This window comes from Equus quagga, chromosome 17 (genome assembly GCF_021613505.1).
Source record: "Equus quagga isolate Etosha38 chromosome 17, UCLA_HA_Equagga_1.0, whole genome shotgun sequence".
NCBI lineage: Eukaryota > Metazoa > Chordata > Mammalia > Perissodactyla > Equidae > Equus > Equus quagga.
In genome coordinates, this window is record NC_060283.1 from 950,540 (window position 1) to 968,389 (window position 17,850).

The 17,850-nt window shown below is 63.3% G+C and overlaps 1 protein-coding gene across 8 annotated transcripts in view; it reads right to left on the reverse strand.

The window, feature by feature from the left end:
* Positions 1-1,945: 1,945 nt before the first annotated feature.
* The window catches only part of TSPAN4 (tetraspanin 4), a 25,488-nt gene continuing 9,583 nt past the window's right edge, over positions 1,946-17,850 (reverse strand). For 3 of the 8 annotated variants that reach the window (XM_046642767.1, XM_046642766.1, XM_046642764.1), the window contains exons 2-8: positions 17,406-17,485; positions 7,252-7,443; positions 5,549-5,623; positions 4,442-4,543; positions 4,186-4,317; positions 4,006-4,089; positions 1,962-3,038 (exon numbers count right to left, since the gene is read on the reverse strand). In XM_046642767.1, coding sequence (XP_046498723.1) covers positions 2,970-3,038; positions 4,006-4,089; positions 4,186-4,317; positions 4,442-4,543; positions 5,549-5,623; positions 7,252-7,443; positions 17,406-17,468 — 717 coding nt within the window. In that variant the 5' untranslated portion in view covers positions 17,469-17,485 and the 3' untranslated portion in view covers positions 1,962-2,969. Of the gene's footprint in view, positions 3,039-4,005; positions 4,090-4,185; positions 4,318-4,441; positions 4,544-5,548; positions 5,624-7,251; positions 7,444-17,405; positions 17,486-17,850 lie in introns of all 8 variants that reach the window. The other 5 variants (XM_046642763.1, XM_046642762.1, XM_046642761.1 and 2 more) reach the window with 3 other exon arrangements.

Below are 17,850 nucleotides of genomic sequence, written 5' to 3' on the forward strand. Positions count from 1 at the left end.
AGGACCCAAGCCCTGGACAGCAGGGCAGCAGGAGGACCCCTGGTGGCCAGTTGGTGCTCGTGGGCCACGTGGTCACTGTGAAACGACAGCTTGCTGGCCGCTCCCCTGCCCGTGGGTGCGGCCACACTTCCAGGATGAAACCGGGAAAAACTGGCAGGAAGGACCCTGCTGCTCAGGTGTGGGCAGGAGGTCCAGCCTCATGGGCCTGCGACAGAAACCAGCCCAGCTGGGCACCCCACTTCTGCCAGTGTGGGCGTGGGATGTGGGTCAGACAGGCCCTGCCAACTACTCCCACCCCTAGCCCACTCAGGCCCCTGGGGCTGCCCCCATCCAGGCCTGCTCTCCGGGTGGCATAGGGCAGCTTTCTGGTTCTAGGAAGCTGACGCAGCTTCCCAGATCCAGGGTTGGGGGATGGGGCTGGGCCTGACCAGAAGGACGGATGGGAGTTTAGGGGTGAAGTGGGGCCATGCTGAGAAGTCACTGCACTCAGCTGCTGTGGGTGTGCGTGTGTACATGTGTGCGTGCATGCTCCAGCACGTGTGTATGACTGAGTGTTCACTTGTGCGCCTCTCTCTGTGTGGGTCGGTCAGGGGGATGCTGACCAGCATCTAGGGCCACAGCTCAGAGCTCCCTGGGCTGGTCTGTCTCCCTGATGCCCTCAGCCCCACATGGCCCCCTGGCTGTGGGCAGGGGCCAGAGGGCAGGGCAGCAGGCACAGGCCAGCCCTCCCTCCCCCCAGCTTCGAAGGCCCAGGCGGTGGGGAGTGAGAAGGCCACTGCACCAGGGGCAGGTGTTGGGTTCTGGTGAGTTTGGAAGTTTCTAGACGGGTTGGGGGCGTGTAGGGTGTGTGGGAGGAAGGTCAGTTTGGGAGGGCCCAGCAGTGTGAGTGCACGTGTCAGTGGATGGAGAGCCACGTGGGTGACATGACTCTGGGTATGCACGAGGGGTTTCTCAGCTTGGCAATGGGGAGCTGGGACAGGGGTCCCGCGATGGGACCTCCAGAGGCATCCACGTGGGGAGGAAAGTGAGCCTGAGAACCACATGGAGGACGGGCCCTGCACGTCCTGGACCCTGGTGGAGCAGGGGCTGCCAAGGCGGCTCAAGGGCCGTGGGGGAAGTTGAGTCAGGGCTGGACACAGAGGTGGTTGGAGTCTACAGGGCCACATAGGAGGCTGTGAATGAGAAGGTCCTGAGTCTGCAGGTCGTTTCCATTGGTCCTGCAAAGCTGTGTACACACTCTGGGCACACAGAACAACGGACTGGGGGAGGCAGGAGGCAGGAGGTTGGGGTCTTTCATCACACCAAGTTGGAGAGAAACGTGAATGGGGGGCCTGGGTACGGGCCAGAGGGCAGAGCAGGTGCTGGCAGGGGTCAAGTGGGGGACAGCATTGCTGGACGGGCGATTGTTCTCACTTCATTTCTGGTCACTTGCTGCTACATAAGCATCAGTTTGGTTTTGATGTGTTAACTGTGTCCTGAGACCCGCTAACTCCATATATGAGCTCTGCTGGTAAATCCCCTGGGGTTCTGGTGGCTTCCATGAAGTGAGGACAGCAGTGTGGGTGGGACATGTGGGAGGAATCAGGGAGGGACCGAGGGCCAGGAGGGACCAGCACCCGGGCAGTCTGGGCTGTGTCTGTGGCCACAGGCAGTGCTTGGCCAGGCATCACCAGGTGGGTCTGCCACACGAGAACAGTGATGCAGAGGGGCTGTCCTAGAGGGTGGGACCACAGACCCCCAGGAATTGGGGCTAGAAATTGAGAATATGGGCTGCAGTTTTGGGGGGTCAGATGCCCCACAGCTAGTGAGGCTCTTGGGAGGGGTCCATCCCTCAACCTGGACCCCCAGATGCATGGACCTCCACACTGCCCATCAGTCCTGTTCTCAGGAAGCCCCACCCCTGTCTTTGAGGTGGTTTGAGGCAGTTTAACCATTTCTCTAATTCTGGGCCCTGTGCAAGTGCTTCGCTCCTGACAGCCCACTTTATTTGCAAAATCCATACAGAGTAACACTTAAGGGGCAGAGCTCCCAGAAACCAAACAGGAATAGAAAGATAGATAGTGGGAAAGATGGAGCTGAATGCCACTGGGGGAGGACACCCCTGGGGGAGGGCAGCAAGGCCTGGGAGCCAGATGGAGATAGTCGCGGGTGGGGGGCTGTCCCCAGCACAGGGGCTAGATGGAGATGGTTGGGGGAACATCCCTAGCACGGGCTGGATGGAGGTGGTTGCGGGCCGGGGGGAGGGCACCCCCAGGACGGCCACTGGCAGCTCAGGGAGACTCAGGGTTGCTCCTCAGAGCTCCTGTGCCACTTCTTGGAGCCAATTTCCTGGAGGTTTTGGGGCTGGCTGTCCCCTCTGGGCACAAGAGCCACCATCTGCTTGGCCCAGACAGCTCACCTGGGCCTGCACATGCCCAGGAAACCCACTCCAGGCACCAGACCCCTATCAGTGGGGGGACCATGGCCATACAGGGTCTGCCTAGGGGTCAGGAGAGTGACAGACACAAGGGTGGGGGGCTGCTGCCCACATACTTTATTAAGATGCACCTGGAGCCTGCTCTGGCCCCAAGGGGAATGTGGATGACGGGACTGCGGCCCCATCTTGAGCACCAGGACCAGTGGTCAGCCCCTCACCCCCCCACCCCAACCCGTGTGTGGCCCCAACCCCCTGCCCCGGACAGGGGCGCAGGGGAAAAACACTGCGCTGGAGAATCCATGGATGTAAAAAGCGCCAGAAGCCCCTCCTGCCCCCAGCCCCAGGCATGTGGCCAGTACTAGGCTCCCGCCTCTAGCACGGTGCTCACAGGCCTGGCCAGGGGTCCTGGGGGCTCCAGCCACCTGCTCCTTCCCTCCCCCACACCCAGACTGGCGCAGAGTTCTGCAGCAGGAGAGACAGGTGGGGACGTGGTCGTCTCCCTGGTGGGCGACATCTTTTGGCAGCGAAGCGGGGGTGGCGGACGGCGAGCAGCCTACGCACAGTAGGTGTCAGCCTTCACCACCTGGCAGTACATGGTCATAGCGAAGGTGAGGCCCAAGATCTGTGGACACATGAGGGGACTGGGCGAGGCCTCTCCAGGGAACTGTGAGCCTAGAAGGGGTCCTGCCCATGGCAGGTGCCCTGACTCGGACAAGCCTGGGCCCTCGGATCCCACCCCACAGTTTCCCGGATGGCCTGGTACCCCACTTCTCTGGGGATGCCTCCCCTACAATCAGCAATTTGGGTCCATCACAGCCACACCCTCTCTGAGCCTCTGGACAAGGCCTGCCTACCATAGGCATAGGGGTACCCCGAGGGTTCTTAGGGCTCAGCCCCCAGACCCACTTTTCCCTTGGGGTCTGGCCACCCTGGGCTCTGCTGGCGGCTCTTGAGGCCTGTTTCAGGGCCCATCAGTTCCAGGCTGGGCCTTGGGCCACATGCCCCCTCCCCATTTGCCCAGAGGCCCCCGGCGGCCTGCTCCTGTCTGTCCATCCAGACCACCTCTAAGAGTGTCTGCCTGAACTGCCTGTGACCCGTTGTCTGTGCACCCCAGAATGGGGGCTGCCTCTGATGCTCGAGTTTGCTGCCACTGATCGGCCTTGAGAGCCCCCACCCCACCCCAGAGTGCTGATGCTCAAGACTTCCGCGGGGGCCAGGGGCAGGGGATTAGGGGCTGGCTGGCTGGACCCAGGCACCAAGGCCTGGGCAGCCCACCCTTCATCTGCACTGGGCAGCCCTGTGACCACCACCCACCATGGCTACCAGGCCTGGGGCTGTAGGAACAGGGCTGGCCCTGTGTACATGGGCCCTCAGCACACAGGCATCCAGTCTGGGGTTCTGTCCACTAGGAGAGAGCAGGGCTCTCTGCTCAGTAGCCAGGGGTGGCTGTCTGTCCCTGAGATGTCAAAGGTCATCTCCACTGGAGGTCATCCCTGACCATCCCCTATGAGCGCCACCTCTGCCTGGGGATGTGGGGTCGGGGGCTGGGTGGGTCCAGGAGGCTCCTGGGGCGACACTGCCCGTGTTACCTGCACCAGTGCCGTGCACAGCCCGAAGACGCCCACAGCCAGCAGGTTCTCCTGGAGCCAGATCTTCACCGTCTCGTAACACGGCTGGAGGAAGAGTAGGCGTCACCAGGGCCGAGAGGCTGGCCCTCCACCCCCAGGTCCCGGGGCCAGGACTGGTGGGTGGGGAGGGCACAGGCTCACCGCCTTCCACCAGGTGCCGGGTGCATGCAGCCCGCAGCTCTCGCTGAACTCCAGGCAGCAGGAATCGGGCACGCGTGTGGCGTTGTAGACCTCGAACCAGTCCGTGTAGTTGGAGACCCCGCAGCAGCGGAACTGCGGGAGAGGGCAGGGGGGCTGGGACGGTGGGGGCAGGCCCCTTGCCCCGGCCACGCCACGCCTCCACCCAGCCACGCCCCAGCCACGCCATGCCTCTGCCCTCCCCCGCCCCTCCGCTCACGTCGGTCTGGATGATGCTCCAGGCGTTGGTGAGGCCCACGTTGCCCGGGGTGTCGTACAGGTGCAGGCCCTTCTTCAGGTCTTGCTGGGCGTACCTGTCGATCTGCAAGTGCAGTGGGGTCAGCAGGGCCACCCTTGCACCAGGCTCCACTTCCCTCATGCAAGTTCTACACCAGCTCCAGGCTCCTGCACCCGTTGTCCCTTCCCTGGAGTCACCTCCCAGAAGCCCCCCAGCGCCCAGGACTTTGCCCCCATCGTCTCCCTGGGCCTCCTGTGGCACTGAGCACAAGGGTGTAGATTAGAGTCAGACACACCGGCACAAACTCACATTAGCTTCATGCACAGGTACAGAGGCCAGGGACAGAAATACTGAGGCCATGTCTGTACACACACGTCTCTGTGCCATCAGCTGAGGGCCTAGAAGCAAGGAGCACACCTGTGCCCAGATCTTGGTTCCTTAGACCGTCCTCCAGTGAAGGAACCAGGGCCCCTTGGAGGAACGGCCGGTTCAGGGCCCGGGCAGGAGATGCCCAAGGCAGGCCTGGAGCATCTTCCAGAGCCAGAGGGAAGCGCTCCCCAAAAAGTGCATTGAGGGGGGCGTGCCAAAGGGAGAGGGGGCCAACCGGAAGAACTCCCTGTGGCAAAAAATAACATACTTTTGGATTATAACCCAAAGAATAAAATACATGCAAATGAGCCCTGATATAAACAAAGGATTTAATAAATAAATGGGGGAGGGGAGATGGTTCTCATCCCTACTACGCAGCCCAGGACTGGCCCAGCCCCAGGGAAGCTCACCTCAGCAGAGCACACAGCTCCGCTCAACAGCCCTCCCTTCTGGCACCGAGACTGCTCTGCCCCGCAAGGGCCAGAGACCTCCCGGAGCCTCCAGGGCCCCGGCGTCCCCCTCCATGCCTGGCCTCCAGTGGCTGTGGTTAAGACCAAACCCGTGGCCCCGGGACCCCAGTGGGTTAGATGCAGGGGCCACTGTCCATCCACATGGAGCACGGGGTCCCTCCACCCCTCGTCACCCACAGCACCATGGCTCCTCGCTGAAGGTGAGGATGGAGCCCCACACCCAGAGCCAGCTGGGTGGAGATGGCTGTACCTTGTCCGTGTAGGCGAAGAAGAGGATGGCAATGGTGGCCTCCAGCAGGAACACCAGCAGCAGCATCACAAAGAACTGGGGGGGGGGGGGACACATGCCTCAGCAACCCCAACTTGACCCCTGGAGCCTCCCAAGGGCGGGGCCCCAAACCTCAGACAGACACCCAGTGCTGCCCAGGACCCCCAGCCAGGTCCCCACACCTGGAAACCATCATGCTCCCCTGATGCTGCCCACCTCCCTCAGAACCTTCCAGTCTCTGTCCCAGGGGCCGTCCTGTCACGCTGAAGCTTGAGCACAAGCCTCACGTCTGTGAGCACACGTGTGTGCTCCGTGCCTGTGTCCCTGTGGTGGGCAGGCAGGTAGAGCGATGCCCAAGGGGACCTGGCAGGGGGTGGGTCGGGCTACAGTGACCCTGGCCCTCAGGGCAGCCAAGGGTGGCCCAAGCCCATTCAGGCAAGACCAAGATGGGGGGACGCCACCTTGAGCCGGAGAAGCCCCCACCTCTGACCACACAAACCTTGCCCACCAGGCGGCAGCCCCCACTCAAACGCCCCAAGAGGCACAGCCCCGACCTCGGCCCTGGACCAGGGCCATGCTGAGCAGTGGAGGCAGCCTGTGCCAGCCCTGCCTTTCCCACCTCATTACTCTTCCAGAAAGGAGGGGATGGGGATAGGAGCCAGGACAAGTGAGGGGCACAGCTCTCTTTGAAGCCCCAGCCCTGCCCCATATGGCCCTTGGATGAGGCCAGGAGAGCGGCTTGTCCTCTCCTGCGGTCCCTGACCTGGTCTCCCTTCAATCTGGGCTCAGGACTCAGGGCCCACACTGCTATCAGGAGGCACCAAGCTGTGAACTCCGGGTCACCCCATGGGAAAGGCCAGGGTCGGGCTCCATATGTACTACAGCCTCCTTCTCTGTCCAAGGGGTCTGAGCCCCCCAGCAGGGCAGCTGGGGACCCAGCTGCTGCTCTGAGGAATCCGAGCCCTGAGCCCTGATGGGCACATCTGGAATATGCTGGACACTTGGGGAAGCTGTGCAGATGGGGGACATGCCCTCCAAGACCTGGGAGGCCCCACCCCGGGCAAGGGCTCTCAGACAAAGAACACGCTGGAAGCAGGTGGTTTAGGACCAGAGCAAGCCTGCCGCCCAGGCTTCTGCTGGGCATGCTCATAGGTAAGGAGCCAGGAGCTTCCTCCTTTGTAACGATCTGTGATTCACCTTCCCGAGAACGGGAAACACATCCTGCCTGTAAGTCTGTCTCCGAGGCTGAGGCAGGGGCTCTAGGTCTCTCAACAGGGGGTCCTGGGTAGTTGAGAGGCCTGGGACGGGAGCTGCAGAGGGGATCATGGGAGGAGTCGGCTTAGACGAAACAGGCCCACTACAGGCTGGAGGGGCCCTGCCTGGCACACTGTGCAATGTGTATGGGGTGGGCATGTGTGCGCACACGTGTTTGTGTCCTATCAAGGGAGGCCCCCACGAAGCTCTGGCACCACCTCTGAGAGCCCCCCACACCTGACTCCCACAGCCTCAGCCTGGCCTGGAAGACCCCAACCAAGGCCCCCAGCCACCCAGAGGGCTGCCAAGGCCATCACAGTGACCCGGCCCCATCACTGTCCCCATCCCCACGGAGAGTCTGCACATGTGGGGAGCCATGTGTCAGAGGGCCCCGGCACCCCACTCGCCGTGCCCCCACCCCCTGTACTCACGGTGAGCAGGAGGCACTTGTTCTCTTTGATGGCCCCAATGCAACCCATGAAGCCAATGGCCATGACGAAGGTGCCGGTGACGATGAGCAGGTTGGCGGCCGACAAGGATGGGAAGGAGGCAGACAGGGTGGCAAAGTTCCCCTGCGTGGCAGCCAGCCAGATGCCAACGCCCAGGATGCCGCAGCCTCCCAGCTGGGACCACAAGGCGGGAGAGAGAGAGGGGCAGTGAGGCCGCTGTCTGCACACCCTGGGCCCCAGGGACACAGCAGGCAGGAGTCCCACCAAGTCCCCATGGGAGCCCAGGATGGCATCCAAGGTGGGTGCACCCTCGCCCACCCCACTGACCTCCGGGGGTCAGGCGCCCATCCCAGTCCTGTCCTGACACACACCCCTGATCCATGGCCACAGTGACGGGACACCAGGGCTTGGTCACACTGTGGTTGACGAGGAGGGGGTGGTCTGAAGACACTCTTCCACCTGGGTCATGACGAGGGTGCCTGTCCCTGCCTCAATGACCCTGTTGAGGCAGCCCTGCCAGGGGCCCAGGGCTCCCCACTGAACGCCACCAGCTCCAGGAAGCATCCCCTTCTGCCCCAGAGCCCGGCCTGCGCCCTGTCTCCCATGCAGCCCTTGGGCTGTATCCAGCCCTACAGCCCCTCGGAACCTGAGCAGTCCAGGGAGAGCCCACCTTAGAGGCCTCTGCAGGACCAGACACATTCGCTCTTCCTAAAACCTGGCTTCCCGGTGGTGGCCTGAGGACTCCCAACACCAGACCCCATGCGGCCACCATCCCTGAGGGCCCCTCTGGGCATCCCCAGCTGTCACCTACTAAGCATAAGCCCCAAAGCACCTCCGGGCCCCGACCTGGGCGCCAGCACAGGAGTGAAGAGAAGCTGCCCCCCGGCCCTCACGGCCTCCCCACCTCCACCACTGGGGCTTTCACTGAATTTCATAATTGCCCATTATTACAAAAGTCAATTAAAATAACAGGAAGAAGAGGGAGAAGGCGATGATGAATCCAGAGACGGCTCTCGGCCTTGCATGGTGACAGGGCTGCCCGGCCTGGGGAGCAAGGGTGGGCCAGGACTGGCCGAGGGGGCTGAGGCTCCGGCCCACAGTCCTCAAGACTGAGGCCTTGGGCTCTGGGTCACCTCAGGATGAAATGGGGGAATGTGTTTCGGGGCGCGGACTGGTGGTAGGCAGCCCCCACAAATGCTGACCTGGGCATCAGGAGACCACCTGGGGACTGCTGGCTGATGGACTCTGGGGCAGGCCGGGCAGCCCTGGGGGCCCCCGCCCCACTCCAGGATTGGAGAAGACATGGGACCCGGCACCCCCACCCCACCAGGAGCCTCCCCACCGTCTGGCCCAGCACCCACAGGCTCGGCCCCCAGGGCATCTGCAGAGTTCTCACCCTGCACACCACAGGACAGGCTGGGCCACGAGACCCCAGGGGACACAGTGTCAACCCAGGGCCACCAGAAGCCCCACATCACCCCCAAAAGCCTCCCGGGCCTCGATGGCCAGATGCACACCCCCCCAGACTAGTACACAGAGGCTAGGAGATGAGCCGCCCACCCATAAGTGAGAGGAAGAGCTGAGGGGAGTCAGGGCCAGCCACACACCCCCCCCAACTGGCCCAACTCCCAGGCCTGGGGCCCCGACCCTGGCAGGGACCCCACGACTCAGCCAGGCCCGATGGGGCCCTGAGACCTCCATCCGAGAAGGGCTTCCCCCTCCCTATGTGCACTCGCTCGCCCTCCCCCACAGCACAGCAGCCCTGGCCACAGGGGTGGAGGTGGGGTGGGTGATGGCAGCTGCCCTCCATTCTTGCTGGCTCGCCAGGGAGCATGCACATCATGCATTAAGCCAGGCTAGCAGGAGGCTGCAATTACAGGGGGATGCAACTCCCAGCCCAAGATCAGGAGCAGCCAAGAGCTCCCGGGGGGCTGGGCTCTGGCCCAGGCCTCCTACCAGCGTCTGGGGTCCCTCTGGGCCTTGCCTCGGAGAAGAGCCCTCCAGCTAGAATACTCACTACCGCCCAATGCGGGGGATCCAGTCGGCCCAGGGCACTCACAGGGTCCTGTCCGCCCCACCCCCCCGGCCCCTCTTTGCTCCTTCCACAAAAAGTAAGAGCTTCTGTTTAAAACTTATAAACAGGGGCTGGCCCAGTGGCCAAGTGGTTAAATTCACGTGCTCCCTTGCAGGCAGCAGGCAGCGTCCCACATGCCACAACTAGAAAGACCCACAACTGAGAATATACCACTATGTACCGGGGGGCTTTGGCGAGAAAAATGGAAAAAAATAAAAAATCTAAATAAATAAATAAATAAATAAATAAAACTTATAAACACTTCTGGATGCTCCTGGCTCAGGGCAGGGCCTGGGGAAGCTTTGCTGGGCTGCCACCTGCCCCAAGAGGAGGCTCCTCTGGTGGGAGGGTCATCATGCCTGTTTGAGTCTCTCCAGGGCAGAGTGGGGGATGTGGCTCCAGGCGGGATTCGGGGAGGGGGCAGGGGGAACTGATGGGCCAGGCACAGGAAGGGCCCGGCCCATGCTTCTGGGCACCAGGTTGGGGCAGACCCTGGTGCAGGGGCTGACATGCCCCTGGCAATGGCTGCACAGCCATGGCAATTCCCACAGGGGCCCACACAGACGGTGACAAGAACCTCTGCCTGCTGCCAGGATTCGCACCCCTGAGGCCTGTGCGCAGCGCCCAGCTCGGGTCAGGCTCCTGATCAAACTCGGTGCCGTAACCAGACTCCAGAGGCCAGGCGGCCAGAGGCGGCTGCCCAGACAGCAGGTCCAGGAGACTCAGACAAGGCTCGGAGGTGGGAGTGGGCCAGGGGACCCGCCCAGGGGAGTGGTGCACACGCCTCCTGGGGCGCATGTGCCTCGGTGTGTGCCCGGAGCCTGAGGAACCAGGGGCCAAGTTGGGGACACAGACGCTAGGTGACGCACCTAATTAGAGGGTATGTCCTCACTGCAGAGCTGGCTTAGTCACAGCCCAGAGCGGAGTGGGATCTGCTGGCTGTAAGGAGATGTGTGTGCCCCCACCTGTGGGAGGGGTACAACCTTGCACGGGATGGAGGCTTGGCCCCTAGCAGGGGAGCAGGGTGGTGCTGTCCGCGGTGCTGACCCCAGGCGAGGCTATGCGGAGGGAGCAAGAGTGGGCCACCAGCACCCCTGGGTGTCTCCGCCCGCCTTCGGGAGGCACCACTGTGATATCATGATGCAGAGAGGAGGCAGTGACAGGCACTGGCTCATTTAATCCCATCGGGACACCCAGCACCGGTTCCCCATGGCCTCAGGGTCTCTTAGGATCTCCAAGGACCATGGCGGGGTTTGGGGCGGGGGGTGAAGGCTGGAGCTGGGGCCACCCAGGGGACGACTGCATACAGAAATAACACTGTGCAGACCTGCACCAGGGCCCCTGACCAGCAATGGGGCAGGGGAGGAACCGGGGTCAGGGAGGGCAGGGAGAGCGGGCCACCTCCCTGTGGAGGAAACTAGAAGTCAGGCCCTCTGGGGACACAGTGACTGGCTGGGCCAGCCAACCCCAGGCCCCACGCCCGGCTCACAGCACCCCACCCCACCTCCCCACCTCTGCTGAACCAAGCAGCGCCCACTCTGGGAGGGTCACAGCTCGGGGCTGAGCGGCCTGGGCCACCGTGGGTGGGCCTGCCTCTGGCAGCAGGTCCCTGAGTAGAGGGGAGGGCCTGGTGCAAAGGGGAGAATTGTTACTTAAAACCTGAACAGCCTCTGGCTGGCTCTGCCTTCAAGGACTGCGGCGGGTGGCTCCCGTCAGCAGGAAAATGAGCCGATCTGAGCGATTTGTGCTCCCTCGCCCCGTGGGGAGGCGCACAGGGCGCCAGGAGGGCGCCAGGCAGAGCGAGTGTGGGGAGTAGGGGGGTCAGTCCAGATCCTGGGGGACCTGGCAGGGATGGGCCCCCGCCCCTAGCCCTGACAGAAACATATTTCCTTAATTAACACTCCACAAAATGCTCTCACCTCCACCCGACGCGGCAGGAGACACACAGCTGGCTGTCACCCAGACACACGCCAAGACACACACCAACAGACACACAGCCCACGCTGTCACATGGTGTCACCCAAACAACACACACACGCTGTCACACGCAGGCAAACGTCACAGACATGCTGCCCTCCGACCCATTGCCCCCACAAGCCCCGAAGCCCCTCCATGCTCAAGCACGTTCGCACAGACCAGACACACACACTGACCAAGTGCACTCACGTGGTTAATAAAATTACCTGTAATTTTGAAAATGTTTCTGCGTACGCAGCTTTTCAAACACTTTGGCAGGAAAATTACAGCCTCCAAGCACAGGAGGAAACATTAGACTCAGACACAGGATTCCAAACGCAGGGCAAGCAGGGCAAGTCCAGCAGGGCCAGGAGCTCCAGGTCCCTCCTGGGCCAGATTGGCTGGGGCAGCAATAGCTGGGGGGCCATGACCCCACCCCAACCCTGACTTCCCCCGGCACCTCCCTAAGCCCCACTCGCTCACTGCCTGGGCCCCCCTCCCCAGCCACACAGAAACCCAGGCGGAGTCCAGGAGCAGACCTCACCCCACGACAGCCTGGGAGAGGAGCCCAGCCCACCGTCGGGGTCCCCCATGGCAGCCCTACTGTCAGCTGTGGTCTCCTTGTCTCCCACCCACACACCATGAGCATGCACCCGGCCACTGACCTTGCCCGGCCCAGCCCCAGCCCAGTGCCTGCCTCAGGCCCCACCTTCCTGCCATCTCTTCTCTTGTCTGTGTATTTTTCAGTATGGACCAGAGCTGGGCGGGCGGGGACCATGTGGTCGGTGATGCCATCCCCCTCCAGGCCCTCTGCTGCTGCCCCTCCGGCCACACGGCTCAGCGAGCGTGGCAGATGGCCGGGCAGCTGGCCACGTCCTTGGAACAGGGTGGAGGCAGGGGCCAAGCCTTCGTCCAGAACCCCTCGCCTGGCAGCAGGCACAACCTTGAGGTGGGGGCTGAGCATTGTGGGGTGACACGCTCCTCCCAGCCAAGAACAGCCATGGGGGGACCCCATCTATAAAGCTCAAGAATGGCAAAATTCGTCCACCGTGCTGGAAATCAGGTCTGCAGCTGCTCCAGGCAGGAGTTGGGGGAGCTGAGTGAAGGGGCTCGGGGTACCCTCTGGGTTGAGGAAATATTCCCAGCCTCAGCCTGATGTTGCTACCTGGGTGACAACTCACAGTGCTGTCCACTTAAAATCTATGTAATTGACTGGAACTAATTTTCTTAAACACCAGCAAGCCCCCACAATGCCCCCACATCATCAGAAGTCCTGTTCACTCACCCACCACCCCAGGAGCCCCCCAGGTGCTCCCAAACTCGGAGGTGAGGAGACCTGGCCCCAGCCCATTGGGAGATGGCCCCACTGACCAAGGAGCCCCTGAGGCCGGCGTCCAAGAAGGAGGGATGGGGGAGGGGGAGCAGAGTAGGCCTGGCCCGGGGCTCCGAGAAGCTACAAGTCCACTCTCCAGGGCAGGAGGAGCTTGCTGGAGGGCACAGGGGCATCAAAGAGAGACAAGGTCCAGGCAGGGCCACTGGGGAGTGGAGAGGGAGGGGCCTCCGCCAGGCCAGGCCCCAAAGGGCAGCTCCTCACTGCCATGATCCCTGGGGCAGCCAAGGACGACACGCCATGCCCAGTGCTCCCCAGCAGCCCATGAGACTGGGGCCAGGGCCACAGGTGGGCAGGTGCAGCTGGGACCCAGGCCCCCTCCCACCACATGATCTTCTGCCCTTTGAGGCCTGGTGCAGCCCTTAGCGGCCAAGGCCACAACTCTCTACCCCAGAGAGAGCCCCAAGCCCACCTGCAGCCCACTCCACCTCTGCTTTACGTCTAGGAGCTTGTATCCACACAGAGGCCTGGCTGGCCTTCCTCTCTCCCCATGCCCTCCCTCCCAGCAGGCTGGACTCTGGGGACCCGCACAGAGGCCCCCTGGAGCCCGCCTGGGTCACTGGGCAGACAGGCCTGGGAAGGCCACCCAGGACAATGCCAGAGCTGCATGGAGCCCACAGCTGGGCAGGCAGGGGCCCCTGACCAGCCGCTGCCACCCCCAACCCAACAGGGGAGCCACCAACTTCCTGACAGGTACATGCAACCAGGTTCTAGAGTCAGGGCCTTTATTCAGAAACGAATTGTTGCTGTTTATGGCACAGCTGCCTGCCATCCCCACCACAGGGGGAGGGCTCTGCCTGGGGAGCTGGGTGCAGTGGGCAGGGTCCCAGGTGGGGACTAGGGCCCAGAGACCTGGCGCTGCCACCACAGAGCAGATCAGCATCCTCAGGCCCCAGAGTCTCCATCTGTCCAGTCAGCCAGCCACTGGCCAAAGGACAAGAACTCGTGCAGGACAGCCTCCTGTGGCATCCTGACCCCTGACTTGACCAGGACTGCCAAGCAACCCCCCCAGCCCATGGGGACACCAGCACCTGCTCCCAGGCACCCTCTAGGCCCGGTCCCACCATAGAACCTGCCCACCCTCCCTCTGCCCATCTCGAGGCTGCCCATGCCCACTGCCCACCCACCCTGGCTCGTGGCAGGAAGCAGGACCCCCCCTGTGCCCCAACCCGTCACAGGAAGAAACTGGAGCCAGGACACAGGAACACCTCCAGCATCACCAGGAGAACCCGTGAGGTCTGAGGTCTGAGAGGCTCGCTGGCCCTACCCTTGTGACCTCGGGCAGGGCATCCATGGCGTACCTCAGTTTCCCCAACTGCAGGGAGGACCAGGGAGAGGTGGAAGCCCACAGCTCTGCAGAGCCCTTTGCTAACCATGGGTCCCTCCTCCACCAGTCTCAGGGTGCCTTGCCCAGAGGCCAGCAACAGCAGGCAGGGCCAGCTGGGTATCGTCGGCTGCTCATCAAAGGGGAAAACCCGGGGCCGCCATGTGTTGGAAACTGAGGGCCCGAGGAGGGCACGACCTGGGTCCCACGGTGGCCTGGGCAGCAGGAAGTGGGCTCGCAGGCAGCGCTCAACACCCCCCTCCCCAGCCGTGAGCACACGTGCAGGAGGAGGCAGAGCGGAGAGCAGCCCGGAGGTGGAAGGGGGTGTGGGGAGGGATGCCTCCAGGGAGTAGTGGGATGAGGGGCCCTTGGCTCGGTTGATCCAAATCTGGGAGGAGCTGGGCCCGCAAAGCTGAGGCCCAGGCGTGGCACCTGGCCACGGGGGAGCCACAGAAGCACCCTCACCTTGCTCCCTCAGCCCTGCGCCCACCCAGGTCCACTTCCAGGACCACCGGGGACCACCTGCCCTGAGCACCCTGACCCAGAGCAGGGGAGGAGCAGGGAGAGCACCTCCTTCCTCTCTGCCACCCCCAGGGCTCCCACCCCCTCACCCCAGGCCAGCATCTCACGTGGCCCCCCCCACCCACTCCTGGGCCCAGCACACAGCCCTCTCCGCCAGACACCCTGGGCCCTGTCTCAGGGACCCTGGCCCTAAGCTGTCCCCAACCTGTGCACGCCTCAGAGGAGGGTGACTGTGTCCCTAACACAGCTGGCCCTGCCCAGTGAGGTCCCCGTATGCTGTGGAAGGGCAGGTGTGGGTCTGGGGGCAGGTCAGCTCTGAACTCTGAGGGGCCCTCCCCTCGTCCTGCCTGCACCAGCACCTGCACCCCGGGCTCCCTCGTCCTGCCCTCTCCCAAGGCTCCCAGCACCCACCCACTCTGGGAGCCACACCAGGACAGGCACAGCTGCCCTGCAAGACACAACTCCCCTCACCTCCACCCCGGCTTTGGCCAACGACCTCCACACTGGCCAGGTCGCTCTGTGGTGGCCAAGCCTGGCCCTGTAGGGTAGGGTCAGGACCGACACAGGCAAAGGTCTTGAGGTCCAGCCTGCAGGGACACCCCTCCCACCACCTCAGCCCCGACCCCTATAGTTAGCTCCAGTGGGGTGACTGAGGCACGACACTCCAGAGGGCTTCTGTCCTCTGGTCTCTCAATCAGAGGAAATGAAGTGGGAGGGAAAAACACTCCTGGAGGGGCCAGCACCCTAGACAGCAAGAAGCCGGAGTCCCAGGAAAGGGTGCTAAGCCCCCCCACCCCTACTCTGTCACCAGCAGGAAGGGCTTAACTGACATCTGCACAGGGACAAGGCAGGGTGGATGTCACGCCTGGGCTCCTGGCCATTCACACCACCCCTCACCTCTGCCTGCTTCCCGTGAGCAGGCCCGGGACCCCTCTCAGACCCCCAAGTCTCAGACCCCCCCTGGGCACCAGGCTGGGGTGGGGAGGGGCCAAGGCCAGCAGCAGGGGCCCAGTTTGCTTGGCTGGGAGATGTAATTGGATAATAAAGGGGAATTGGATTTTCCAGTCCAGGAGAGGGTCCCAAGGGGTTTCTGCTTTGTTCTTTTCCGGGTTGAGGACATCATCCACCAGGGATCAGCAGAGCGTGTCTGCCTGCAGCTGGCAGGGAGGCTCCTGGGGGTTCAGAGGGCAGACAGCTCCACCCGCAGACCCACTGGGGTGGGCTGCTCTCAGAGCACAGCCCCACCGGAGGCCCCCTCCTCTTCCCTGCAGGAAGGCGTCTAGGTCACTGAGGAGGGCAGATGAGGGGAGAAGCAGGTCCTGTGCACCTCCTGGGACCTGACCACTCCCATTCATCCCCCCAGTCAATCCACCACCTACATTGCCCACCACCGTCAAGGCGACACCTACAGCTGCCAGCTCTGGTCACACTGTCACCTGCAGCCATCTCCTATCATACTTCCTAGGACATGCTGATTCTGCCAGCCACTCAGTGCTAACCATACTGGTGCCCACTGCACCTGGTCAACATCCCCTTCACATGCCAGAGCAGATCTCCAGCCGCCCCTCCTCTGCTATCGGCTCCCAGCCTCCGCTCTGGGCCAGAGCCTCATCCCTCCATTGCAGAGAACACTCAGGGTCAACCCTTCTGGAACTGAACATCTGGAGCAGGAGTCCCCTGGGGTCACACCCCACAGGCAGCTCAGGCTGGCCACCCCTCCCAGTGACCCTGACTCTCCCCACCAAGCTAGGGAGAAAAAAGCCAGGGACCAGGATGGAAGGGATGTGTAGAAAGCAGACCCAGGTTTCTAGGCATGTGGCCTCAACTGGACCACATGCAAATAAACATGGAAATGAGATGCAAATGAAGCCTCCTTCCAGTCTAGAGCCCTGGGGAGCTAAAGCCACGCCCCCTCACTCCCAGTTGTGGAGGGCCAGTTTGCCCAGGAATTAACATGGAGCAGGAAGTGACCTTGGCATCATCTCTCCAGCAAGCCTCCTGCAGCCTGGCCAGTGGAGCCCCAGGCCTGATCAGGCTTGCTCCAACCTGGTCAGGTGTGACACCTCCCACAGCCCCAGCCCACCAGCCACCCTGCAGTTACTGGGCCGGGGGCAACTCTGTCCCTGATATTAGGGGAAGGGGCCACCCTGTAGCACCAACACCTCTGACTCTGGGCGTGGGTGCGTCCTGTCTGAGCAAACCCAGTCCACCTCAGCAAAAGTTAGGGAAGCCCCTCCACTCGTACGGGAGGCAGGGAAGCCGGACACCTCCCCGGCACTCACGACGGCCCACGGTCCTGCTCAGTGTGTGGCCCAGCCAAAGTGCTCTCTGGTGCACACACCCTCCTCTCCTTTCCCCCAGCGCCTCGGAGACTGGGGACCAGCTCACCCCTGCATCCCCTCGGGAAGTGGGGTCCCTAGAGCCTGTGGGTCAGTCTGATGGCAGGGGAGAGAAAGGACGCAGACTGCACGGAGGGAGAGGAAGGAACAGAAGGGAGGCACCTGTGTCCCAGCGCACTGCTGGCCACGACCAGGACCGGAACCGCGGCACAAGCAGGGGCAGTGCCCCACCGTCGTGTCGGGTGCGCAGGTGCAGGACACGTCCGGTTTCGGGAAGAGAGGGGAGAGGACGCGGGACAGCGCCCAGAGTGCAGAGGCCCGGCTGCACCCCGCAGTAGCGGAAATCCTCCCCATGGCCGGCCCAGCCCTGGTCCCCAGCAGGAGCAGTAGCCTCCGGCACACACACCACTCCCATGTACCTTCCAGGTGTCCCGCGCCCCATCCCAGCCAGCGCAGCGACTCTAGGTCCTTCCTCGCCCCCCCCCCCACCCCAGCCCGGAGCAGCCACCCGGGGTCCCCACCGCCACTCACCCAGAAGAGCAGGTTGAAGGCAAACATGAGATACTTGACGCCCTGCAGGCAGCCGCGCGCCATGCTGCAGCGCTTCAGCTCTAGGAGGAAGATGAAGGAGAGGTCCAGGTAGAAGACCACGTACTTGTTGCCCTTGGGAGACGTGTAGCGCGCCTGGGCCGCCTTGGGGCCGGGGTTGGAGTGCAGGCCGAAGAAGGGGCCGCCGCCCCCGCTGTCCGCACCCCCGTACAGGCTGCTGTAGCGCCGGAACGGGCCGCCGCGCGCGAAGCCCGGCTCCTTGCCCTCCGGCGACGGGCTGCGCCGGTACGTGGACTCGTCCGTGCTCGAGCGGCGCATCGCGCCGGGGCCGCCACCGGGCTCAGCGCCCCGCGCCCGCCGCCCCGGCACGCCGCATCCCGCCGGCCGGGCCCGCTCGGCCCCGCGCCCGCTCCGCTCGGACCCCGCG